The 27389-nt window shown below is 44.3% G+C and overlaps 1 protein-coding gene and 1 long non-coding RNA gene across 2 annotated transcripts; both read right to left on the bottom strand.

Moving 5' to 3' along the window:
* Nucleotides 1-280: 280 nt before the first annotated feature.
* DNASE1L3 (deoxyribonuclease 1L3) lies at nt 281-13879 on the bottom strand. The gene is made up of 8 exons (XM_066616950.1): nt 13748-13879; nt 11415-11503; nt 9634-9717; nt 8870-8982; nt 5238-5350; nt 4051-4208; nt 2053-2149; nt 281-459 (listed from the first exon to the last, which is right to left on the bottom strand). The coding sequence occupies exons 1-8, from the start codon at nt 13877-13879 to the stop codon at nt 367-369; spliced, it is 879 nt and encodes a 292-aa protein (XP_066473047.1). The 3' UTR covers nt 281-366.
* A 3389-nt stretch (nt 13880-17268) lies between these two features.
* On the bottom strand, nt 17269-27373 carry LOC136641452 (uncharacterized). The gene is made up of 3 exons (XR_010793877.1): nt 27320-27373; nt 21976-22067; nt 17269-17429 (listed from the first exon to the last, which is right to left on the bottom strand). It is a non-coding gene; the product is annotated as an uncharacterized lncRNA (long non-coding RNA).
* Nucleotides 27374-27389: the final 16 nt, after the last annotated feature.

Raw genomic sequence — 27389 nt, forward strand, 5'->3', positions numbered from 1 at the left:
GAATGCTTCTGCGTCCTTGACTTCTGATGCTTTTGGCTGGAGAGAAGACACTGGGAAGGGGTAGAGGCCTTGAACAATTCTGAATAAACAGATAGCCTGCTCTTGCTGCAGATGGGGTTGTGGAGACATTCCAACTGACCCAGTACAGTTGTCTTGAGTTCACGGCAAAGAATAATTTTAGCTAATTTATTTGGTTTGGCTTGCAATGGTTTTAAGAATACCAAGATTTCACTTTGCTTATTTTTGGTTATATATTTCACTGCATCAAGAAAATGTCAAACTGCAAATGCTGCTCCTTGTTTGAGAATGAATGTGCTATTTTTAAAAAAGTGGCTTTTAAAAAAAAAGTTTTTGCAGGGTGGGAATTCATGAAAGATGTTTACGATGTCTTGCTCTTGGGGATCGTCTGGTCACTCTCAGCTGGACTTCGACTGGAAAATGATCGCTCACTGCTAAAGCCTGTGAAGTAATGGTGCACAATACATGGTAGAATTAGGCACCATGTACTTCAGTTCTATCCCTTGTACAAGCATGAGGCATACAATCAACAGTGCATTGCGCAGGAGTCATTCATTGTTCTATGAAACCATGTGGAGATGGTACCCAGGTTTCAACTAAGTCAGGGCTGTGCCTGAGCAAAGTGCTCCCACTAAAACTCTAGCCAAAGTAATGCCATTTTAACTTCAGCTCACTGACTCTTCCTCTGGTCTTGAAATGACTGTTAGCAAAAAGCTGTGTGCCACCCTCACCCAGTGCCTTATAGTGAGAATGCAGCCTCAGGAGCCAGCTTACAAACCGTTGACCTTCATGCCTTCACTCAGCGCTTTTAGCCCGAACTCCCCAGTACCTTGGTCCTTGGAGACCAGACAGAGTCAGTCTGCATTATCTTGTAAGAGGAGCAACTGAAAGGAGGGGTAAAGGGGGAGCTTGAATGAGGCAGAGATAGAAATGTACTGAACTTTTTGCCTGTTGAATCGTATTGCTTTGAACTGAGTATAAAAGGCTGGCTGCATCCAGGTGAACTTTGCAGGAGACTGTTTGGCAGGAGACTTACGGTGCAATCCTAACCCATTATGTGCTGGAAAACACTGACATAGCGGTGCCAATGGGGCGTGTGCTGCATCCTGCAGTTGGGTGTCACTCATGGAGGCCTCCTCAAATTTAGGGAATGTTTGCTCCCTTACCTCAGAGCTGCATTGCCCTTAAGTCAGTGCTGGAAAGCAATGACATAAGGGGTTAGGATTGTGCCCTTAGAAGGGAAAAAAGGAAGTATTTCTTTGCACTGCTCATAATTAAGCCATGGAATTCACTGCCACAGGATGGGGTAATAGCCACTAGCTTAGATGGCTTTAAAAGGAGAGTGGACAAAATTTTTGGAGGTCTGTTATCGGCTCCCAGTCATGGTGACTATGCAGTACCTCCAGGTTCAGAGGCAGTATGCCTTTGAAAACCAGTTGCAGGTGACCAATGGTGGGAGTGGAGTGTCCCTTCATTTCCAGTTTGCAGGCTTTCCATCCAGTGTGGAGGAAAGGATGCTGGACTACATAGGTTTTTAGTTTGGGCTCTTCTCAGAAGATGAGCATAGGAGATAAAGGGTTAAAGTAGACACTGAGGCAGCAATTTTCAACACTGTGCCATGGCACACTGGTGTATCATGAGGGGGGGGGAAGGAAGTTTGGGAAAGGTCATTTATTAATAGGGCCATTGGGGGATGTGCGCTCCCCACTGACAGTGCTGTGTGCCTTGTCAATTGTAAAAAAACTGATGGTGCGCCTTGACAATTTTAGTGCCTTGTCGGTGTGCTGTGAGATGAAGAAGGTTGAAAATAACTGCACTGAGGTCTGGTAGTATATAGGGTGCACATGATTTCCTGCCAACCATGTGGATGCACCTTGAGTCCCCAGAAGGAAACTGGCTCTGATTATGCTTCTTGTCCTTTCCTGACTAGGAGTCTGCAGGATACTCTTAAATGCAGCACAGCTGTGAACTGCAGAATGGGCAGCTGCAACCCCCTCCCACTTTATTTATACATTACCATCTTCTGCTACAAACCTGCACCTCCGTCATTTCAAAGGCACTCTGGAAATCAAAGACACTTGCTGAATTTGGCACAATGGCTTGTCTGAGCCTATCTCCGTGGAGAACAATCCTAGAAGATGGAACAACCAGACAACTGTGTCTTAGCTATCTATACAGTCATAGAATACCTTGTCAAAAAAAGTAAAGGTTGGCAGTTTCAGGTAGTTTGCACAATGACAGTATCACAACAATACCCAGTGCTTACATGCTTTGCCTAGCGCACATTATAGCACCCCCCCTTGCCCTAGCAACATTATCAGCAGAATGCTGGAGATTCTTTTTTCCTCCTAAATTTCCCTCCCCTAAACTATGTCGTGACATATGCTCTTCCCATTGCCCGTCTTCTTCTTTGCCTCATCCTCTTTCCGACCTCCCTCTTGCCCGTGTACAGTGAGACAGGCATATTGGACGCATATGTTCTAGGAAGTAAGTCCTTTTAAATCCAGTGTATTCCTAACCCAATGACTCCAACATTTCATTCACTAAGGGTGCAATCCTAACCTTGTGTTAGAGTGGTGCAAGCCCCTTGCATCAGTTTAGGAGGATCACAGTTATGCCAGATCCCAACGCTGTTCCTCGAGCAGCGTGGAGTGGCCAAGTCACTCCGTTCTCCTCGAACTTGTACCACCTCCTGAGGTGGCACAGGTCTGAGGAGTCCCATTGGGGCTGTGGTGGCTTACCCAGGGGTAAGGGGAAGAGTTTCTCCTTGCCTCTGGCTTAGCCCCAATCTTGCCCCAATCTTGCGCTGGATACAGCACAGACCTCCTGGCCTGCCTGTTCCAGTGCAAGATAGGATTGCACTGTAAGGCTGCAATCTTATACACAAGTATATGGGACTTACTTCTGAATAAACGTGCATAGGAATGCACAGTTAGTTCTTTGTAGAGCTCAGTTAAAAGTGGTATGTTATAGTGCTTTGGTGAGTTTTTACCTAATATTGTACTGTATGTGCAAATGTGGTTATAAAGGGTAGGCGCTTACAGCAGCCTAACCTGTGCCTCTTAGCCAGGTGTAAATAACTCCATTGCAAAATGTTAGGGAGAATTTTTCTCTTGCCTATCTGCACAGACTTTAGTCTGAGCATCTCAGGTAAAGCTTTTCCCCTCAACCGCCCATCACTGCAGGACTATGATTAATTACCCTGGCACCATCTCAAGTACGTTGTTGGGAAAAGAATTCTGACTCAGGAGCCCATTGCGATAATATGAAGGACTCACTTGCCAGCTGTTTGTGGAACCAAGTGAAAGAGCCAGTCCTGCCAAGGTAAATGTATGGGCAGAGAGAGAGAGATTAATTGGGAAGTTGGAGAGCTTTGCCCCATGTGGATCATTCTATTCAGGTGATTATCCAGGCAGACTTACTGAAGGTCAATAGTTCTCTCCCTGGAAATTAGAGTTTGTAAAGGAAGAACTGACAATGCACAATGCAGTAGTATCTTGTTGTAATGTTGGTTGCCCATGTTCCTTTTTGGGGGGCTTTCAGTCAATTGATTAGTATTGTGGTGGTCAACTTAGTCGGAGTGGCCAACAAGGCAAGTTCAAAGTTTGAGATAGTGCCACTGTCACGTGCTCTCAAGTACATATGAAGCCCACTATACTGTGACATAGTTTTAACTTTAGTCGACTGGGACAGAGAAGCAGTATAGTACTGGAGTAGCTGGCAGTGGGGTAGATCTGACTCCATGTCATAACCAGGCTCATATCCAGGCTTGCCACAAACTCCAGCTGCCTATGACACAGGTTGGCCACCCATGGATGAATGGCTGAACTTGGATGAATGGCTGGTCAATTGTTTCCAGAGATAAGGGAGCTACCTAATATAGCCACGCACAATGGACTAAACAACTTGACTCTCACACCGTTCATAACTTGACTTTGTCAACCTAACAAGCAGACTCTAAAACTAGGTAATATAGTAGTAGCGGTTGTAGGATTATTAAAAAAAAAAATCTGCACTCAAGTGGATGGTTACCTGTCATAAGGGCAATGCGTGCTTGCTTTCACAGTTGTGTCAGCTTTGTCATCAATGAGCCAAACAAATTCAGTGTGAGTTCTGAGCCTAATATTCTTCCAATGCTTCTTCGCAACATAGCCACAGCCAGCATTGAAGTCTCCCATGAAGAAGAAATTCTAAAAGGTGGAATTGATAAAGGTGAGTTTGAAAAGGTAGGAATGCTAAAAGCACACAAATGTACAGCAGAACTCTGACACATGGGGAAAAAACTTGCTCAGTTTTTACTATTAGGGGAAGTTAGAGGGGACGGATAACCAGGAGTTCTAGATTTTGGGTGTGTTTGCAGAACTGGTACCTCACTTTAGCGTGTGCACTCAGATCAGACTTACAGCCCAATCCTATCCAGCACAGGAGCAGTAGCTCCAAATGGCTACCACTGCATCCTGTGCTGGAATTGAGCAGGCTGGAGGTCTCCTTAGGGGAAGGGAACATCCATCCTCTTAACCTGAGTAAAACCCCAGCCTGCTCGATGGGGCTATTTCGTTGGTACAGAGTCTATAAGCCCCATATTGGGCTTTCAAGCCCAACATAGGAGATAAGATTTGGCTGAGGAGGCCCCTGCTCTGAGCCTCTGCCCCACTTAATTCCGTGGGCCTACCTCCCCGTTCCACCCTACCCCATTCAAGAATTCCATCCTCTTGTTACCTTTCCCATGCCCCCATGCTATTCGGCGCTTACCTGCTTTCCGCTGGCATCTGGGGCTCTGACTGCGGCATCGATAGGGTGGCACAGGCCTCCTCACTGGTGTTGCTTACTCCCTGGGTGGTGCAAACAGCACATTTATGCATGTGCCTTATGGCGTATTTGCAACACCCAGTGCTGGTGGTGCAGTCTCAGTACTGGCAGTAGGACAGCATTGGATCAGTTATAGGGCTGCTGAGGACTTTTCCTGAGAGTTCCAACCATTTTTGACCATGTGTACATCTTTAAGTGCAAAGCGTAGCAGAGAGATCAGTGAAGAATAGCAGAGAATTGTTTAGGGGTGTGTGCTTGTCTATGTGTGTGTGTGGGGGGGGGGATGAAATGAAATCTGTGGTGTTATAACTTCCAGGACAGATACTGTATATACCCTGACTGGACCTGAACTCAGGAGTTCATTCAGTACAACACAAACGCATACACACACACACACATTCTTGACTAACCTCAGACTTCCACTGTTGTTTCACATTCAGGTACACATCATAGAGTTCATCAATTTCCCGCACAGCTGTTTCAGGTGTTGTATGCAGAGGGATTATCACAAATTCCCTGGCCACTTAACAAGTAAGCATAAGAAGAATTACGTTTTACAGACACTCCATCAAGATTAAGTAAACTGATGGATTTAATATTTTCTTTATGTGTATTGCTTTCTAAAGGCCATGTGTATCACTAAGCACCACTTGTTTTCAAGCGTACCTGAGCCTGCCAAAGTACAATAGACCTGAAATTTTTCCACTGACAGAGGAAAAAAGACCTGAGTTCATGCTTCCTTTAGGGCGCAATCCTAACCAACTTTCCAGCACTGGCATAGCTGTGCCAATGGGGCATGTGATGCATCCTGCAGTTGGGGGGCAGTCACGGAGGCCTCCTCAATGAAAGGCAATGTTTGTTCCCTTACCTTAGAATTGCAGTGCCCTTACCTCAGTGCTGGAAAGCTGGTTAGGATTGTGACCTTAGTATCTTAAGATTTTAACAGATGTTTGTTAAATGTATGTTACATGAAGATTTTACATCGAGTTTGATTGCTGGGACAATGGTTCCTGGCTCTTAGTAGATCCATTTTGTTTTTGCTCTTATGAGGGCTAATTCTTAGGTGTGCCTGTGATTTGTAATATTTTAGTTTTTTCATTGTTAAACTTGAAATCTGCCCTTCTTTCAAAGCCTAATCATCTACCCTGAAATGTTTCCCCTGGACACTCTGATTCGTTTTCTATCACATAAATCTTACAAGGCTGAGCCATTCATCCAGGCATTATCAAACACAAAATGTGAAAGCCTGCTTCATGCATACTCATTGATCTTGAAATCCTGAAGAATACTGGGGTCAAAAGATCTCTTCTTACTGTAAAGTGTTCAGAATCTTACAGGATTTGCCTATTTAGGTTCTTTATTTCATGTGACAAAAAAGTATTCAACGTGGAGCCACGTTCTTCATTCTTTGAAAGGCTATGATTGTTGCAAGGTCAAAAGCAAAGTCCAAAAGCAAACTCAATAGGCAAGAGTGGTGATAGTCTGCAAGCTTTATTTCGTTGCCAGCAATGGGCTTCTCAGGGACTCCTTTTCCAAAGTGAAGAGAGCAATTTTCCTACTCTGACCCTCCTGCTTATATTCTATTCTGGCTCCTTTGTTTGAGGAGTCTTACACTTCTCATTGGCTGGTGTGTGACATCAGAGATGGGGCTTTCTCAGGATTAGCTAGAAATAACTTTACAAGCATTTGATTGGTTGGTTTCAAGTTACAGGTTCCAAAAAAGGCAAAAATGTACATTGTGACATATATAACTTAAAGATTTCAACAACCACTAGGTGGCACTGTTTACTCAATTATATTCATAACTGACTTTTGGTATGTTCCTGCACCTATCTTTTGGCACTCTTCCACTTAGTTGGCCCTGACATGTTGCAAAGAGCTACCAGTGCTATCTTTCTAAATTCCTTTTTTTGTTCTTCCCAGACACCATGGGGCTCTGTGCCAACCCTTGTTTTAAGCTAAGCCAAGTCCTTTGACTTGCCTCTATTTCATGTTGTGATCTCATATGATGACCTGTTACTGTGATGTATAGTGGTATAATTATATTTATTTAATACAGGAAAACCAACCTCTTATTGTAACAAGGATTTTAAGAGACCTTTCTCATTCATTTAACTAAATCCAGCCCCTTCTGTCAGCTTTTAGCTCAGACAGAGGCTCTCATGATGTTTTGGCTTAATCAGGGGACTTTCCCATAAACAACTTTATTATCTTGTTCCTGTCTAGCTGTCTCTGCAGGTGTTTGTATCCCTACTTGTTAGAAAATTCTATTTCCATCTGCCAGACAGATAAAATTTGCTCTTGCATTGCTAAGGCCTCCATCAAATGTTTCAAACCTGTGTATTCTTAGCCTTACAACTTACAATTTCCCCGCATTCTGGTGCCAACCAGATAACATTTCCCATCTCTAATGTTGCAAATGCACTCGCTTTTTGCCCGCTTATTGTAACCAAACTGTCTGAGAAGTTACTTTTTCTTGCTTTCCTGTGTGCTGCTGCTAAAAAGTCTCTGGGATGCTTACTCCCTCGTTCACATTAAAAGTATCAAACAGGACTTTGAGTCTACAGAGGAGATACAGGCTCCCACATTCCATATCTGTGAGCTGTCTGTGAGACAGACCCTTTTGATTTTTGGCTGGAATGGCTTTTGCCAGACATCTGCCTCTCAAGGTTGCATCTGAGTCATATCTGAGACTTAAGCATTTTTAATTTAATGGCTTCTACTATTCTGTTTATTTATGCTTTAATCAAACTATTCTGTTAAAACTCATTCTTAAACTATTATATCCTTATATATGTGTGTTAGTTACACTTTTAAGCCATAATTATTAATTATTTGGCTTGCATGCTAACTTTGTGATCTTTGTATAATACTTTCTAAATAGCTCTTTTTGACATGAAACTTCGGTATATTAGCCCCTCCCAGTGTTTAATATATGCATTCAAGACTGTATTTTGGTTTAAAAGGGAACTAATAGAATAAAAGGTTTAAACTGCAAATTCCCTTTCCTTCCATGAGTTCTCTGTTTAGAAGCAAACCTGAAGGTGGAATTTGCCTCCCTGTTCATTCTGCTATCTGGATGCCAGGCAGTTTGCCAAAGAGACATTCCTTGAGACTATTTTTAACAGCCAGCTTGCAATTTGCAGACAGAGACCAGAGAAATGCTTTTTGATTTTAAACATGTGAGCATCCCCTATTAAACTTCTACTTAGGCTTTTAATTAATAATTTGTTTGTGAATATTTTCCCTATAGCTGTAAACACTTATAGCATAGCATACGCACTTGCTTCATTAAGCTTGTAAACATTTGGTTTGTTAGCATAAGTGGCTTTCTTTCATGGCCTTGCCTCATCATCAAGGCTGGATTTACCATTTTGTTAAAGAAGTTGGAGAACAGGACCAACCAAAAAGGCAGGATCAGCCTGTTCACTGTGCAAACAATGCCCTCACCTCACTCCTTCCTTATGCGGGAAGTACAGGAGATAATGGGAGTGCTCCCAGGGCATTTTGCACTTCCTCATTTCTTTAAAGGGACCATGTGAAGAAGGAGTAAGTGAAGGGCTAGGGGGCTGAATTGCTGCCTTCTGTGTGTGTGTGTGTGTGTGTGTGTGTGTGTGTGTGTGTGTGTGTGTGTTTTAATGCTGGCGGCTATCCTGCTTGGAGGAGGTAAGGGAATAGAGGGTGGAAAGGGAATGATGTGGTGTTAGTGAAACTTCTGATCACCTTCCCCTTGCTCCTGTCCTAGCTGGGTGGACCCAGTGGTGGAGGTGGTGGTGTCAGCTGAAGCAGTAAGGATGGTGAATTTTGTGCAGCTCAGGTACAATTTGCCCTGTGGCCCATAGAATGGTATTGACAACCAACTTCTGTCTTTTTATCTTTTATTCTTTTTACTGTTTTACCCCTGTATTTTATTGTATTTTAATGAATATCATAAACCACCTTGGGTGCCCCATTACTGGGGGGGGGGAAGAGTGGGGTATAAACTATTAAAAAAAACAAGCTTATGAACCCTGGGCAGGGGAAGAACACAGAGCATTCTCACCTGTTTGCGGAGAGGAAAACCAGATGACAAAAGGCTCCCTAGAAAGTGCATCTTCGTCCCCAGGCTGCAGATCAGGATACTGATAGGTATGCTTCACTGTCACCAATCTGGGTCTGCAGTTTCATTTAATACATATAGAGACTATTAGAGAACTCAGGTATAGATAGTCTAGTCATATACGCTTCCTTGGTCTGAAATGTCTTGGTGGGTAAAAAGCCATGTTAAGCTGAACACCCAGTTGTTGGGTCAGAGCAACAACAATGAATTCCAATAAGAAGTCTGATTTCTGAAGGAAAAAAAAGTCATTCTTCTCTCTTGCACTTTTCTCTTTTTTGCCACAGGATCCGCAATCACAAAAGAAGGAAGCATAGATGGGAAATGGACAGAGTGTAATGCTTCAAGTAATGAATGGTAAATCACAAGAAAGACTTCACAGTCCAAACCAACCATTTTCAACCACTGCGCTGTGGCACCCTAGTGTGCCGTGGATGGTCTGCAGGTATGCCGTGGGAGTTTGGGGGAGGGTCATTTTTTAGTTGGGCCACTGGGGGATGCGAGCCTCTGCTGACAGTGCAGTGTGCCTTGTCAATTGTCAGAAAACAGATGGTGTGCCTTGACAATTTTAGTGTCTTCTCAGTGTGCCGTGAGATGAAAAAGATTGAAAATCGCTGCTCTAAACAGAAAGCTATTTGCTACTCCAGCTTAGCTCCTGACAGTATTTGTCACTGGCATGTCACTGGCATCCAATTATGTAATTTGCTTACCTGTAGAAAAAAGCATATTGTTCCTTATAGGTCCTTCTTCCTAACCGATTGCTGACCACATAATTGTACTCTTCTGGTGACTGACTGGGGAAGAAAAAATATGAAATCTATTTGAGCCCATAGCAGAGACCTACTTTGTGTGCCTCTCTTAAAAGTTATGTCCCACTTTTCTTTCAGAACAAAGTAATAGTGAGTGGTTGGCCTCAACATCTGGTCACTGGTAAGTTATTCTAGCAGAATTCCCTACTGGCACCGCCATAGTAAGTCCTGCCAGTCAGTTTCTAGCAGGCCAGGACTTACCCAACACCTCCCCCAGTGGCACCCCCTGCCCACACTGCTTCTACTCCTCCTCTTCCCACTCCTTGGATTCTCAAAGGAAGAGGAGAACAGAGTGGAAATGGGAGAGCGATGGTGGTGGACTAGAATATCATGTTCTAAGGAGGGGGATGAGGAAGGGTGGAAATGGGTGAATGGCCATGCACAGGTTAACTCACCATCTGAGGTGACCACCTCACTTGGGCTCATGGACCAGCTAGCTCTATGGCAGGTGCCTTCTTATAAGATAATTGAACTGAATATTTTAAGTTGCTCTGTTGAAAGGCAATGTGTCACAGAGGACAGAATTTTGGATGGATGAAGGAAGACCTGGGTTCTGGCCAGCAGTATAACTCACTAGGGGCGCAATCCTAACCCCTTATGTCAGTGCTTTCCAGCACTGGCATAGGGGTGCCAATGGGTCGTGTGCTGCATCCTGCAGTTGGGTGTCACTCACGGAGGCCTCCTCAAAGTAAGGGAATGTTTGTTCTCTTACCCCAGAGCTGCATTGCCCTTATGTCAGTGCTGGAAAACACTGACATCCGGGGTTAGGATTGCACCCTAGATGACTTAGGTTACATCACCATTTCTGAGGCCTCAATCCTATTGGGGCCTTGCACTGGCAGAACTAGTGTTTCAGTGAAGCAAGGCCTGTTACAGCTGTGACAAAAAGGAGACATGCCATTCTGTGGGGCTGGGCCTCCATTGCAAGTACAAGTTGCAAGTACCGCTGCAAGAGAACAAATGTTCCCTTACCTGGAGGAGATCTCTGGGACTGGCATCTTGCAGGATGCAGGGCTTGCTCTGGTGGTGCAGCTGTAGCAGTTAGGGGAGATTTTGGGCTGCCAGTCTCATATATAGAGTTTTTATGAGGATCAAATGGGGCAACCTAAGATATGCTACATTGAGTTCCTAAGAGGGAATCATGGTACTAGGGTATTTGCATCCTGGATGATTGTGTCCTAGTTAAATGCTTCCCAGTCATTGGTGTCCCTGAACATTCGCCTCTGGGTCTTTTTTTTGTGTCCAGATCATTTGGGTTCCATAATAACTGGGCAACAAACAAACTATTAACTGGGCAGCAAACCCCATGTTATATATCCTAAGCCTGCCCAGCCCTTACCCTAACCCTACCTTTGTGTTTTAAAAATTAAAAAGCGCATCTAATATAAATATACATATATTGGGACACAAATGTCCAGGATGCAAAAAGAGCAGATACAAATGTCCAAGGCCAGAATGCCTTTGACAGACACAGTTGTCCAGGACGCAATGGTCCTTTTACTGGGAATCACATATGAATATAAAAAACACACAGCTCCATGGGTAGAGCATAATCTTTGCATGGAGAGAGTTCCAGGTTCAGTCTGTCTCTGGGTTTGTCTCTTTCTCTTAATCCCATTTCCATGTAAAAAGGGTCTCTGCCCCTCATGCCATACTTAATATACTTCCGTTCTGCATCTTACGCATTTAGTTGCTCTAACAGAAAGGGGCATATTCTGTTACTGTTGTCTTTTATTTCCATCAGTAGCATAATATCGCAACGGGAAATAACCTGCAGGAGGAAACAAATAGAGTCTTAAGAATTTGATATATTTGGAATTTCTGTGACAGTGTTACTGCCAGCATATGACAGTAAAAGGCATTCCCTGCCCCCAAACTTTTCATCGACCAGGTAAAACAGTAAACCAAGGGCCCAATCCTGTTATTCCCCACTCCCCCACCAATGCAGCAGCACCAAGTTGACTACTGCTGCATTCTCTGGAGGTCTCCTCTGGGTAAGGGAATATCATTTGTACACTGCTGGACTGAGTTTTGCGACTATCCTAAGGCAGTCAGCGCTGCCAGAATGCTAATTCCATCAGTGGGCTGCCCATCCTATTACCACTCTTTGATCACCTTCATTGTCAGCACAGCACTATGGTGAAAATGTCTAAGGGGTAATTAATCCAGATTAAATTATGCTGAGCATGTGGCCTCGGGGTGCTTCTGGGCCTCTGGATATGCTTCTGTACGATGACTGTCTTGATAAGGGTCAGAATCCGACAATGAGTCTCATGGGAAAAGACGGTGCAGTTATACATGGCACCCAGCTGATGTCCCAAATGTGTGGTCTCAAGTTGTTCCCAAAGCACCTTTGGTCAGCTGGAATCTGCTGCTGATGACCAGGAGAGTGTGAAGTTTAGACATGACCCTCCCTCCTCAGCCAACCAGATCAGGTTGTAACCAAGATGGCCAAGTTGCCTTGAAATATTTGAAAGCTCCCTTCCTTTCTCTCTTTATCTGCTAAATACAATAAGAGCTACTGTAATGTAGAGACTGGAGAGTATTGGTTACTGGAGAAATGTTGTTGGCAACCTTCAGTCTCGAAAGACTATGGTATTGCGCTCTGAATGGTTACTGGAGAAAACTCAATTTCATTCACTGCTCAACCCCTTACTGGAAGACTTTGCACCAGTTAATCTCTCCTGCCCTACACACCTCACAGAATAGTTGTGAGGATGAAAATCGCTTCTGCTTTATTGTGCTTCTGTGGTTTTGTTCCTATGCTACTTTCTTGCTATTTTTTTAATTGTTTATATGTGCGGTTGTGCCTGCTGCTTTATTTATTAATCATGTGTTTTATAATGTTTGAACAATATTTTATTCTATTTAGGATTGGAAGTTGCCTTACTGTTTTTCAAAATTGAAAAACAGGACACAGTTTCCACAAATAAATTAAAAATGGGGATCAAATGGAGGTCGATGGGACTATGAATACCACCTTGAGATATTTGGAAGAAGAGCAAGATATTAAAAAACAACAACTAACTACAGAATAATAGAAGGATGGGTTTTGTTTAGAACACAAACCAGTCATACTTGGAGCAAGTTGCAAGCTTCAGACAAAAAGTGGGATATATCGAGACATAAATGCACATGAAAGTAACTCTGACGGGAGATCCATGCAAGCATTTAAAATGCAGACTTGAGTTTAACATTCACAGAATGTGTGCTGAACAAGTGCTAAAATCTACAGAGAGAAATGAACATTTTTTTGCCCACCATTCCAGAAATTACAGCAAGCAGTCAGCAGAAACGAATACAGTCATGTCAGAAAAAAGTACATGTGCCCTCATTTTGTCATTGTTACATAAAAGATTTGACTTCATAATTTGCTGGGAGATCAAGGCTTTAGAAGAGTGGCTGCATTTATACATGTTCTTGTATTCTTTAGAAGTGCTAAGTGGCTTCAAACAGAACTCACAGCAATGTGAAGATAATGTGCTGTTCTTTCTTACACGCATCAGATACACAGTGTTTAAATGGTAACAAAATGCTTCAATCACTGTTCTCCTTTGAGAGCATTTATAATACCATCACTTTTGTCTACATGAGCTCAACTTATCTGTCGAAGATAATTTTCTCCTTAACAAGGTCAAGGCACTTCATAATAGTGACTGAACAAATTAAACAAGCAAGTAATGTAGCAATATCTGATGAGACGATTGACGCAAGGACAGAATAATTTTTCTTGCCCATCAAATGCTTTTCTTAATCCCACATGCCCATTTACAACATCACTCATGCATGCTGTGTTGGTGCTAGGCACAGTGTGTCAATCAATCATGCTGAACATATGGCTCCAGATCTGCAGAATGATATTTGCACCCCGAGAAACACCAGTGATTTATTAATGCTCAGCCACTCATTAACTTGGAACTCTGCAATGTAAAGATAAAATCTAGTGAAGGATGAATTCGATTAAAAGTCCCACCATTCTGCTGAGTATTTGTTCAATCCCTCAGTGAGTACATACCTTTACAATGATGTCCACGATTTCTGGTCTTGTTCTTTTCGCTTCTCCAAATGACCTCACGTTGAAAGAGCAGATTCTGAGGCTGACAGCCACGTTGAAAAAAAAGAGCAGGAACAGAAAAATGCGTAACATCTTTAAAACTTAGCCAAAAGAAAATTCAGGTGGTTCACTTCTCACTGCCCAGCACTCACTCTGGCCAAAAAGTCTGATACATAACGCTTATATTCGTGGCCACTATGCAAATGAAAAGACATGTCATGGATTTCCTCCACAATCCATGCACTTCTCTGTTTTGAGAGGAACAGCTGTTTCTGAGGAACTTAACTTTCTGTCCTGGGGGGATTACCTGACATTGGAGCCAACTTCTGCAATTGTAGCAGGAATCTCATGAAAGGATATGGCTCAATCTATTTGTGGCAGTGGTAGTGGCAGAACTGAGTTTGTTCCAAACAGACACGTAGAGGAAAGTGAGGGCCCCGATTGTTAGTGTAAAAGGGGGCAGAGGTAGGGAATGTTGGACCTTCCCCATACTTGCTATTTACCTTCTGTAGCTTCTCCCCCCACCTGCTTCTTTCCTCCAGCCAGATTCACTTCTAGTTTTGGAGCCCAAGTGGAAGAAAGAGACATTGAGAGAAAGATTGTGAGGAAATAAGTGATGGGTCAATCTGACCATGGCCAGGTCCAGACCATGCATGAGGTGGGGGGGTGGGGCGAGGCAGGGAGGAAGCATTCTGGAGTGGGGGGTGGGGAGAGAGCAGGGAGGAGGTGTGCCAGGGGAGAGAACAGGGTTGGAGAGAGGTGGGACTGGTGGAGCTCTGCTCCACCGGATCCTGAGCCTCCGTGTCAGATCTGCTGCCTGACACGGAGGCTCTTGATTTGATGGCGACCCAAGGGTTGCAGGGCTACTCGCCTTACCTGGGGGAAGGGGACAAAAGTCCTCTTCTCCCAAGGTGCCGCCAGCGCTGCCTGGTCAGCACTCAGGATGCTGCAGCAGCCGTTCTTGGTGCCACGGCAGCCCCACGCTCTGGGCAGCATAGGATTGGGCTGTGAGGCAGTTGCCTTGGTTAGCAGGTCTGAGGAAGTAAGGGTGCAATCCTAACCAACTTTCAAGCACTGACTTAGCTACAGTGCAGCCCCAAGGTAAGGTAACAAAGCTGCCCTTACGTTGAGGAGGTCCCCCTGACTGCCTCCCCACTGCAGGATGCAGTGCATGCCACATTGGCACGGCTATGTCAGTGCTAGAAAGTTGGTTAGGATTGCGCTCTAAAGCAGTCCTGCACACTCTGATTTTTGTAACATGCTTTACAAAGAAAGAACTGCAGGCACTGTCACATACAAGCAGAAACAAGAAGACTGGAAAAGATGCCAAAATCAGTGGTCAATCAATGTAGGTACAGAAACGACAAATATGCTTTTAAACTAGCAAGATCCCCCTCCCCGTGGTGGAAGCCAGCACTTGCTGTCTATATAGATTGAGTGGCTCAGCTCTCCTGCTGTTGCTCTTCCAACAGTCTCAAGCAGCAGATTAGTGAGGAACACTCACCTCCATCTGCTCACTCTCTTCCACTTCTTTTCCTCTACCCACTCCATGCAAAGAAAAGTGGGGGACGGAGCATAAGAAGAAGTGTGGAGATGAGGAGTGGGCTGGAACCTCAGTCAGCCTCAGATACACTCTAGCCTTCTACCCCCTTTTCCTCCATACATCCTCATCTGCTCTATCTCCCTCCTTCTTTTCAAGATAGATGATGGGCAGTGGCTGGGACATCGCCAAGAAGGGAAGCAGGATTTAGCTTACCACCTTAGCTGCCAAGAGGTCTTGGGTCACTCCTGACCACTATCCATCTAGTTCAGTATTGTTTCCTCTCTGTCTCTCTCTGTCTCTCTCTCTCCCAGGTCTCCAGGGCTTCAAGTAGAGAAGTATTTCCCAGCTCCGTTACCTATATTTCTTTAACTAGAGATGACGAGAACTAAACCTCTTAAATGCATGTGCTCTACCACTGGGCTATGGCCCTTCACGGATATGTCTCTAGTCTAGAAACTGAAGGGCCAAAGAGCCAGATTTGCTAATCCCTCTATGGTGTCTGAAACGGCCACATCAAATGCAAAATGGAGTCATGTTTTACATAAAAGCAGTTCGAGGAACTTCTCGTGATATTCACAGTAAGAGATGATGTTTTAACATTAAAATCTGACTGTGACGCAGGTTAGGTTGAGATGCAATGAGTTGCCCAGAATGACTCAATTAACTGGAATGTGTTGGGCATTCCAACCCCTGGGGGCTGGGGGATAAGAATAGGCCCTCAGTTTGGCTGTACTTGTCCTAAGAGGTGACTAAACAGCCACCAGGTAGATGGGACTCATCAGCCTGGGAAGGCAGCTCATCTGAGAGAAGGAAAACTCTGATCCCAAACCTCCACTGCCAGTTATGGAAAAGGCTTCAGGAGTCAACCTCGAGGCAAAATCCGGAGCCAGAGTCTCTGAGGCAGTTCATGGCTGAATAGTCGCATTCTGGCAACTCCTGCGACGCCACTGGAACCAACCGTATTGGCCTCTGCCTTTCCATTGGACCATTTCAGTGATGTGGAGAGGGTAGATTTGCTGCATGGGAAACAGTCTATCCTCCATATCTACTTTACCCAGGCTTCGTGCACTGGAGAGGACACTCTGTTCCAGACCCACCATTCAGAGTGTGATACCGTAGACTTCCGAGACTAAAGGATGCCAACAGTAAGTTGGGCAAATGAATTTGGAACAAAGGGATCCAATTTGGCTTTTATCCATTGTGTCCAAGAAAATCCACATATCCCCTCTTAATGAAGTTCTTATCTTGATGTTTTGTATGTCTTGGTAAGCAAGGTTTTTTTCTTTTGGTAACACAGAACCGGGCTGCAGAACTTGAGATGACACCGGGCTGCATTCCAGGTTGCTCTGTCCCTAGCTGCTTCTACTGGGAATCCAAGCTGTCACTTACTAGCATCACAGGTGTGCCATGTAAAGCAGAGAACTGGAGGGGTGTGGAAGATGTGTGCTGCTGAAAAGACATGTGAGCTGGGGCAGCAGCCACTTGCCACGTGGCATGCAAAGCAGATGCTGCTACTAAAGATGCTGGTGCTTCCTCCACCATGTGTCAGCAACCAATGAGGAATGAGGGTCTGAACCTGTGATGCACCACAAACAAGAGCATTGTACATTTGCTGGACAATATGCATTGCTGTTGTCTGCTTCCCCTGCAGTCAGTGGTGTCACTAGGGTTTGTGTCACCCAGTGCGGGAGGCCAGCGTGTCACCCCAATGATCAGGGTGACCAGATGTCCTCTTTTTCCAGGACACATCCTCTTTTTTAGTCTCGTGTCCTGGAAAAGAACTTAAATGCCCTTTTCCCTGTGAGCAGCCCCTGCAGGCAATGCATAACCTTCTTGTAATTAGTAAATCATATGTCATAAATTATATGTAATATAGTTTTTAAATTAACAACATGAAATCAATGTACTAGTGTTTTTAGTTTTTATTTTATCATGTCCTATATTTTTCTTGGGTGTCCAACATTTTGGTGGTGTCTTGTCCTCTCTGGCGGTTATGACATCTGGTCCAATGATGCACCTTCTCCCATGCGCTGAGCGGAGCAACGCCCCGGTTGGTGGATGTGGTGATGTACCATTGCTCTGCCCCTGCTGGTTTCTTGGCTATAATGTTTGATAGAATAGAGATATTTCAATGAGGTTTGTTTCATTGCATTCTGCATGAAATTACACATTGATGGATATATAACATGATGGTATTATTCGAAACACCAAGATTTTCACAATTTCAGCCAGTAGTTGTGTCACCCCACCCATGCGCTTCACCCAGGGATGCCCACACCCCTCTAGCGGCACCACTGCCTGCAGTGTGTTACCCAAGAGGCATTGCAAGTCCATGTATGTGCAAAAAATATTATGAGCCAACAACCCCACCCCAAACCCTGCTACACTGTACTATTATTCATACACCATGCCCTAACATAGGCCCCAGTTTTGGATTCTAAGGCATGTTCAGACAAATTAGTCCATTTACCTGCCACATATAGTGACTGCAAAAGCCAACATGGGGTGTAGGGTAGGAGGAAGCTTGCTTGAATCGTTCCATTAACGCAACAAGGTCTCAAAAAGCACCAGTCTTCTAGGCAGAAGAAGATGTCCAGTGTGTACTGGTATATTTAATTAAGAACAATGATTTCAGTTGTTTCCTGCCAACTTCCTATGTGATGATAAAAGTCACTGTTGTTTCAGTTAGCAACTTAAAAATACTTCTGTTTCTCTAAGACGATTAGTTTCCAAGAAACAGACATGGAATTAATATCTCTTGTATTCCCCAGTTGTCGTCCCCCGACTTTTCATATACCATTTTTGTCATGCCATTTTCATAGTTCTCCCTGGTTCGTGTGCTGCTTGTCATGTTTTGTATATTTTCTCTTGCAGGAAATACATTCAGATTGCCTCTTCTTTGTATGGCCATTTGTCTGTTTTAGGAATGCTCTTATGAATGCCTCCATCTTTGCATGATCCCTGGGTCCAGAACTATTAAAAAATATTAAAGGTTTTCTACCTAACCTAAAATAGGAAACAAGAAAATGGGTTTCTACTTGACAAAAATAATCTAGCTACTGCTCATCTGGTAGGGCAAATGCAGATAAGATTGGAGCTGAGCAGACAAAAATTCACTATATTGCAAATGGAACCTGTACTGCCCCCTGAATAGCCTGTATTTAACTCTCTCTCTCCCTCTCTCACCCTCTCTCCCCCACTGTCCCATTGGGCCCCATTGGGCTGTTGCTAGAGATGTACACTTCATAGTCTTTGCTGTGTCTATTATCTCTAATCTGACTTCCTTTCAGTCCTGAAAAGGATCAGAATAAATGCCAGGTGGTTAGACAGCCAGCATCTGTGGACCTTGGAAATTCCCTTTCCACTTCATTGTTCTGTCTACAAGTTCCCCATGTGGCCTTGGGTTTCTGTTTTTCTTCTTTATTTTCAGGATGTTTATTGTACGGAGAAACACATCAAAGTCTATATAAAGCACATGTAATGACATATAAGGGAAGTCCACTGGTGACTGAGTAATTCTGGAACTCTTAAGTGCTCTACTGTTTGGGGAGAGACCCATGTCTGATTTGCACAGTTCTGAATGTGTGTATTTGCAATGCATCATGTCCGAGTCATCCCAAGCCACCTTCCAGGTCATCAGTAGTTACATGCAAACCTCCTTTTGTTCTTGTGTTTTTCAAGCACTCTAAGATGACTAGAAGATAGGCAACATAATAATGATATTTAAAAAGGAATCCAGGAGGGATCTGGGAAATTAGAGGCTGAATGTCTGTTCTGGGTAAACTGGTGGAAAACACAATTTTAAATTATTAAGCATGTAGAAGGAGGAGCCTTGATGAAGGAGAAACAGCATAGTTTCTGCAAAACTATCAGATAAGCCTATGCATCTACTCATTGTGTTGAGTGAGGCTTACTCTCAGGAAAGTGTGCATAGACTGCAGTTCAAGTCTTGCCTCAGTACCTTTCTAGAGTTCTTTGAGATCCATAGGATAGAGGACATCCAGTTGACATTGTACATATGGACTTTTGGCAAAGACCCTCTCTAAAGGCTCTTGAATTAATTTAGTGGTCATGGAATATGAACATGGAAGCAAGCAGGGGTCTCAGGCAGTTGCATTCAGTAATACAGCGGTTGCATGGAGATCCCCAACTGGACAAAGTAGGAGAAAGTTCTCCTGTGCCAGCTTGCTGCTGAGAACCAGAGATTGCCCTCAACTAGGGAAGGATTGGATTGGGGTTGTGTTATGTAATGAGGTGTAGCACAGCGGTCACCAAACTTTTTGGCACCAGGGACTGGTTTCATGGAAAACAATTTTTCCACAGACCGGGGGGGGGGGGAATGGGGGATTGTCAGGCACCTGCCTTTGCTAATGGCTGGGAAGAAGGGGCTTTCCCCTCTCGAGGGGGACCTCGGTAGGGTGAGGTTGCCGGGGCAGGGGGGGGGAACTTGTGCAGGTCCAAGGGCAAGCTAGGATTGCGCCTTTAATTTCAAAATTGCTATTCCCCAACACTATAGGAGCAATCCTTCGGTTCCTTTGACAAAGCAGGATTCAAGATGGCTCCTGAAAGGCAGAGCAACACAGCTGGAAGTGTCTACTTGGAGTTAACTCAGTTAATTAAAGAATTGAGTTAATTAAGTTAATTGAGATTGAAGGGTGCACTCAGGGGGGCGACCCAAGTTATTCATTAAGGGGGTCTTCTATCGTGGTGTGAGCCTTTTTGTCTTCATTCATGCTGTCCTTGCATACTGTATACCAGTGTTTCTCAAACTGTGGGTCAGGACCCACTAGTTGGGTCACAAACCAATTTCAGGTGGGTCCCCATTCATTTCAATATTTTATTTTTATTAGACTTGATGCTACCACAGTTTGTGACTGCATTTGGGGAAATGTTACAGATCTGTACTTTGAACAGGCTACTATGTATATGCTTTTAACAGTGATAGTCAATGGGACTTACTCCTGGGTAAGTGTAGGTAGGATTACAGCCTAGAATTGTTAAAAATTTCCCTGCTTGATGATGTCACTTTCAGTCATGACATTATTTCCTGTGGGTCCTGACAGATTCTGATTCCAAAAAGTGGGTCCCCGTGCTAAAAGTCTGAGAACCACTGCTGTATACTGTATTTACCCAAAAGAAAGACAACCATGAATTGATGGTGATCCCTCTAAAAAGAGAAAGGTTAAACACAAATAAGTATTTTATTACAAGCCTGTCCTCGGCATCATCTGGCAGGACAAAGTTCCAAACAACACAGTCCTGGAACGTGCTGGAATCCCTAGCATGTATGCACTGCTGAAACAGAGACGCCTGCGTTGGCTCGGTCATGTCATGAGAATGGATGATGGCCAGATCCCAAAGGATCTCCTCTATGGAGAACTCATGCAGGGAAAGCGCCCTACAGGTAGACCACAGCTGCGATACAAGGACATCTGCAAGCGGGATCTGAAGGCCTTAGGAGTGGACCTCAACAAGTGGGAAACCCTGGCCTCTGAGAGGCCCGCTTGGAGGCAGGCTGTGCAGCATGGCCTTTCCCGGTTTGAAGAGACACTTGGCCAACAGTCTGAGGCTAAGAGGCAAAGAAGGAAGGCCCATAGCCAGGGAGACAGACCAGGGACAGACTGTACTTGCTTCCAGCATGGAAGAGATTGTCACTCCCGAATGGGCCTTTTCAGCCACACTAGACGCTGTGCCAGAACCACCATTCAGAGCGCGATACCATAGTCTTTCAAGACTGAAGGTTGCCAACTTACAAGCCTGTATTCATTATGCAATAAAGATACAAATTCTTTATTTTCTTTCTTTATAGTCTTTCACTATATTCTTTCACTCAATAATACACTTCCACCTTCTTTATGGCAGCAGTTGACCATTTGTGGTCCACTGCCATAAATCCTAGTGTGGTGCCACACTTTCATAAGCTGTGGGACTGGTAGTGCACATGGCCAGAGGTTACGTTGGAGCTGGTAAGGTGGTAGCAGAGTTGAGTTGTGAGCAGTGTGGGGGAGGAAGAAGGTGTGGAGCAGGAAGGTTTGAGAGTAGGAGGGGGAGGATCATGATGGCACTAGTGAATGCTGGGATCCTATCACCCTTTCCCAGCCCAGACCCTCCCCTTGAGGCTCCTTAGACTTAATACCAGCTAAATAGCTGGCATAGGTTTGAGAAGATCCCTTGGCGGCCAGGCAGCTTGCAGGGAGTTAAGAAAAAAATATTTTTACTTACTGCTTCAGGGTTGTCTGGTTGCCCCACCCCCATAAGATGCAGCATGTGATCCTTTTTTGTTGCTGCATAGCATAAGCTGGTGGGGGACAGGACTGGGCTGTAGGACTTTGATAGGACTGTAGAACTTTTTTATTTTTAAATTTGACTTTTCGACATTTGTTTTAAACAATCGCAACCCACCCACATGAAGAGTTTGGGATGAAATGAACTCGATCTTCAACTGAACTATAAAATGTTTCAAAATAAATGGCAGGAGATGAAAACACTTTAAGTTGTTGTTGTATAGTCTTTGTAGGCTATGGAAGGTGTATGCTTCTACAGATTGAGATTTACCACTATACTACTCCTACACTAAGACTTAAAAACCACACATTCTGAAGCTTCAATGTCACGTCCAATCTTTTCTCTCTCTCTCTCTCCTCACCCCCTGCCAGTAGTTTTACTTAACATCAAGCCTGAAGACGTCTTCTGGATAACTTAAATGCTTGTTTCTTACTTTGTGACATTTTCTTGGTCCTAAAAAAGAAAAAAGAAAAGAAATATGATCTTTACTGTAGCTTTTGGATATCTTTCTTGCATTTAGTCTCCTGAACTAATACGCATTGTGGGTAGACTCAGGCCAAGTAAATGAAAACAAACCTGGTCGTCAAGGTGTCCAAGTATATAATGTGTAACACCCACAATTACACAAGCTGGCAACTAGGAATTCAGATTAAGACGTTGTGCCCACCAGGTGGCAGCCTTAGTACTTTTTCATGCTCCAATCTTGTTGTTTGTGCCAGTAATTTCCTTGATAAAGAGATGAAGAAAAGTGGCAAGGCAGGGCACTGGAGTCAGCTTTTCATGCACAGGAGAAAAAACAAATGGAAATCTAGCTTTTAATTACAGGATTGCAACATAATCAAGATGGTGTTGTATGGTTTCCTTGAAGGAGGAGGCTGTTATGAGCAAGAATTGTTAATGCCAACAACGACAATTGTTAATGAACATCACTAACTTTTTCATTGACTAAAGATTTCCTTACTCATTTGCCTCATGCTGTGCCCTGAAACAGGACAAACTGTCAATATGATTGCATTGGTGACAGGAAGAAGACTCTGTATGTTTGTTATGTTCTCTTTTAAAGCGCTTTGTGTAAGCCACAAGCTCCTAAGGCCAGGGGCCAGCCCAAGACATCCTGACGCCTGAGGCGTCACTACGTACAGTGTTGCTTATAAAAAGGGATCAAAGAAAACAGTGAATAAGAAACAGTTGTCTGTAATCTTAAAATTTTTTACTCTTGATCTAGGCAGCCAAATGTTTAATGCAGCATGAATTACACAAACACGGAAGGGGTAGAATGCACACTTTGGCCAAACCAGAAACCAACATAGATTGCTTCTGAGCCTTTAGACTCAAACTCACCCATTCTTTGGATGGCTCTAGAATCCAAAGAATTCTAAGAATAGAATCCAGATTCCAAGAATAGAATCTAGGATCCAATGATAGAGCTTGGATGGCTATAGAATCTAGATGGCCTATTCCTGCTTCTTAGGTGTTGGAGGTTGGGCAATTCCTTTATGTGCTGGGAGAGTTAATTGGTTTAGGAGGTTTGGGGAGAGATATCTGCCCTCCAAGTTAAGTTTGGAATTGAGCATCCTGCAAGCGTTCTGCAATGATAAATGATGTGAGCAAGATGTGAGCAACTTTCTGCACACGACTGTGGGCCCAATCCTATCATTTCCGTCCCACCCCAATGCAGTCACACCACCGAAGTACACTCAGCATCCCCATCCTGTGGGGGGAGGACAGAAGTCTCCTCAGGGCAAGGGAACATTTTTTCTCTTGCCTAGTGGTAAGCCTCCAGTATCAGAATGGATCTACTTGAACTTACAGCAATGATTTCTCTGGCCCATGTTCAAGTGGACCCAGGAAGGCGGATTGTGGTTTGTCACTCCTACTAACCAAGCTCTCCATGAGACATTGCAAGAAATTAAAGTTTGGTTCAGGGAATCCAGCAGACCCTTTCTCTAGATGTGTGCTGCCTTTTTCTTCCCAACCTCTCTGCCACCCCTCTTCCCGTCTTGCCTACTATTGGGCTTTCTTCCATCGGGATGTCAACAAGGGTGGTTGGTGGGCATATTGGTTGTACTCCCCATAGGCCAGAGTCATCTTTCAAATCAGTACTCATTGGCTGGAATCAAAAGTCTTGGCCACCTTTATTGCAGTGGCTTCAGCATTATCTCTCCTCTGCCTCAGAGACTCCAAACTTAGTGATTCCAGCTCTTGGCCTTGTTCAATCTGTGCTCCCCACTGCCTCTCTTTATTCCATAAATCAGTTCACAAGCCCTGCATAGGCTGGCAGAGCAGCACTCTAGGACAGCATGTAAAGTCCTATCATGGCAGAGCTTCAGCTAAGCAAGACCCCAACCCACCTGTGTCCTGTCACTGGGTGTGTGAGTGATTTTCAGTGTTGTTGACAATACTGACACTGCTTTGAGCATAGGAAGAAGCAGCGCATAAAGGCTTTTAAAACAGTGGTTTCCAACCTTTAGGAGCCAGCGGGCCATTGGACTCTTCAGGAACCACATGCAACCCCCTCCACCCCCATCATACAAAAAATACAATTCAATTTGATAGCCCATGGGGGAGCGCTCAGTGAGATATTGAAAATGGTAACGATAGGGGGGGTCCATTTTCCACACTCTCTGGTGGTCTGTGGGGAAACATCTTGCTGAGTGAGCACTCCTCCACAGACTACCAGAAAGGGTGGAGAATGGCAAAATGGCAAGCACTGGACCACCAAAGAGGGCGGAGAACGAACAACTTACAACTACAGCTGACACTTCAGTAGTCTGTGGGGGATTGCTCACTTGGCGAGACACTGAAAGTGATCAAAGGTGATCATTTTTTTTTTTTTACTGAGACCTCTTGGACCACTTCTCAGGATCTCATGCACCACTTGTGGTCCCCCAGACCACAGGTTGGGAACCACTGCTTTAAATGAGCAAGTGGACGTAATGATTTCTGTGATATTTTGCCTGAGCAGCAGGCAACATCTGTTCTTGGCGTTTAAAAAAAAATTTTTTTTGTGAAACTATTCACATTGACCCCTCAGCTGATCTTTACCAACAGTGAAATAAGGAGAATTCCTGCTCTGTGCTGGTGGAAACCTCATCCAAAGGCTGAGGTTAATCTCTCACCCACTTTCCTGATTTTGAATGGCACCTTAGGGCCCAATCCTATCCAATTTTCCTGTGCTTGTGCAGTTGTGCCAGTGGGGTGTGTGCTGTATTCTGTGGTGGAGGCGCAGTTGCTGAGACCTCCACAAGGTATGGGAATATAAGAAGAGCCCCGCTGGATCAGGCCAAAGGCCCATCTAGTCCAGCTTCCTGTATCTCAGAGTGGCCCACCAAATACTTCAGGGAACACACTAGACAACAGACATAACCTGTGTCCTGATGTCCTCCCCTGCATCTGGCAATCAGAGGCAAACTACCTCTAACCTTGCACATGCCCACCATGACTTGTAACCCATGATGAACTTTTCCTCCAGAAATTTGTCCAAACCCCTCTTGAAGGCATCTAGGCAAGATGCCATCACTACTTTCTGTGGCAAGGAGTTCCACAGACTAATTACATGCTGGGTAAAGAAATATTTTCTTTTGACTGTCCTAACTCTCCCAACATTCAACTTAATGGATGTCCCCTGGTTCTGGTGTTATGTGAGAAAGAAAAGAGCGTCTCTCTCTATCCACTTTATCCAGCCCCTGCATAATTGTGTACGTCTCAATCATGTCCCCCCTCAGATGCCTCATTTCTAGGCTGAAGAGACCGAAACATTGTAGCCTTTCCTCATAGGGAAGGTGCCCCAGCCCAGTAATCGTTTTGGTTGCTCTCTTCTGCACCTTTTCCATTTCCACTATACTCTTTTTGAGTCCTTTTTGACATGTGGTGACCAGAACTGGATGCATTACTCCAGGTGTGGCCTTACTATCGATTTGTACAACGACATTATAATATTAGCCATCTTATTCTAAATACCTTTTCTAATGATCCCAAGCATAGAATTGACCTTCTTCACTGCCACCGCACATTGGGTCAACCAGTGGTGTAGCTAATGATCGTGTAGCCCGGTGCCAAGCTCAAAATGTTGCCCCAGAAGTGATGTCACAACCGGAAGTGACATCACACCCAGGCTTTTTAAAAAGTGAAAATGTTGGAGGAACCCACCTCCTCCCCCAAGCAGCTCACCACCCACTTGCTCTGCTGCCTCCCCCCAGTCAGTGGCACAGCTAAGGCATCTATCTGCTGCCCAGGGTCAAAGAAGATTTTGTAGGTTCCCCGCATGATAAAATCAAATTAAGTAAATTAAGTAAATAAATAAAAAGTTATTGGTTCTATGCTGTATCATAATAACATCTCATTGGCACTCAGAACAATCAGTCTCATAGATCAGTTTGGAGTTAAGCAAATCCACTTTTTGTTTCTCAAGACAGTTGTGTTTTCATTTTTTGGTTAAATGGCCATAACTTTTGATAGAATACAGATATTCCAGTTTGGTTTGTTTCATTGCACTCTGCATTAAATTACCTTTCCAATGATATATAACACGATGGTATTATTCATACATACTAAGATCTTCACAATTTTGGTCACTAGTGTCAAGCTCAGCTTGTTGCCCCCTAAAGCTTGATGCCCAGTGCAACTGCTATCCCTTGCACCCCTTAGCTATGCCACTGGGGTCAATACTTTCATCAAGCTGTCCACAAGCAAACAAGATCTCTCTCTTGTTCTGTCACAGACTGCTCAGAACCCATTAGCCTGGGGGTGTCAAACATAAGGCCTGGGGGCCGGCCCGCTGAAGCTTTTTATACGGCCCTCAGGCTTTCATCTGCTTTGTAGTGCTGAGGTGTTACTGCTGAAAGAGCAGCCCACATGAAAATTGGGCTCTCCCATATCTTGAAGTATGATCAAGATTTGTATATTTTCTCTTTTGTCATTTGCAGCTAATGAGTTCCTAAGTGAGAAAAAGTGTTGTTTTTTTATGACTTGTTTAATATCACTTCTTGCCTAATGATATCACTTCTGGACCTCAGCAGGCATCATGAATGCTATGTGGCCCTCAGTATGAAACAAGTTTGGCACCCTTGCATTAGCTTATATGTAAAGTTTTGATTCTTTGCCCCAATGTGCATGACTTTACACTTACTTACATTGAAACGCATCTGCCATTTTGCTGCCCAGTCTCCCAGTTTGGAGAGTCCTTCTGGAGCTCTTCACAATCTCTTCTGGTCTTAAACACTCGGAAAAGTTTGGTGTCATCTGCAAACTTGTCCACCTTGCTGCTTAGCCCTGTCTCCAGATCATTTATGAAGAGGATGAAAAGCACCGGTCCCAGGACAGATCCTTGGGGCACACCGCTTTTCACCTCTCTCCATTGTGAAAATTGCCCGCTGACACCCACTCTCTGCTTCCTGGTCTTCAACTAGTTTCTAATCTAGGAGAGGACCTGCCCTCCAATTCCCTGACTGTGGAGTTTCCTCAGCAGCCTTTGGTGAGGGATCATGTGTTCCCTTACCTCAGGGCTGCACTAGTTTTTAAGAGCCCAATCCGGGCTCTTAAAAACTAGTACAGGGTGCAGCAGGTTTGGTTCTCCTTTATCACAGAGCTTATCATCTTTTCCCATGTGCATCTCTCATTGTGGCCATCGGATCAGCAAAAGGAGCTCCCTGCCTGTCCCTCTGTGGCATTAAAAGCAGGACTGCCAAAGGAGCTAAGTATCTCACCGGCCTGCTCTGTCCAGTGGCAGAAAGTGGTTTTCTTTTACTCCTCCTTTTCTATCGGCGGTTTGAAATC

The sequence above is a fragment of the Tiliqua scincoides genome, chromosome 2, assembly GCF_035046505.1.
Source record: "Tiliqua scincoides isolate rTilSci1 chromosome 2, rTilSci1.hap2, whole genome shotgun sequence".
Classification (NCBI taxonomy): domain Eukaryota; kingdom Metazoa; phylum Chordata; class Lepidosauria; order Squamata; family Scincidae; genus Tiliqua; species Tiliqua scincoides.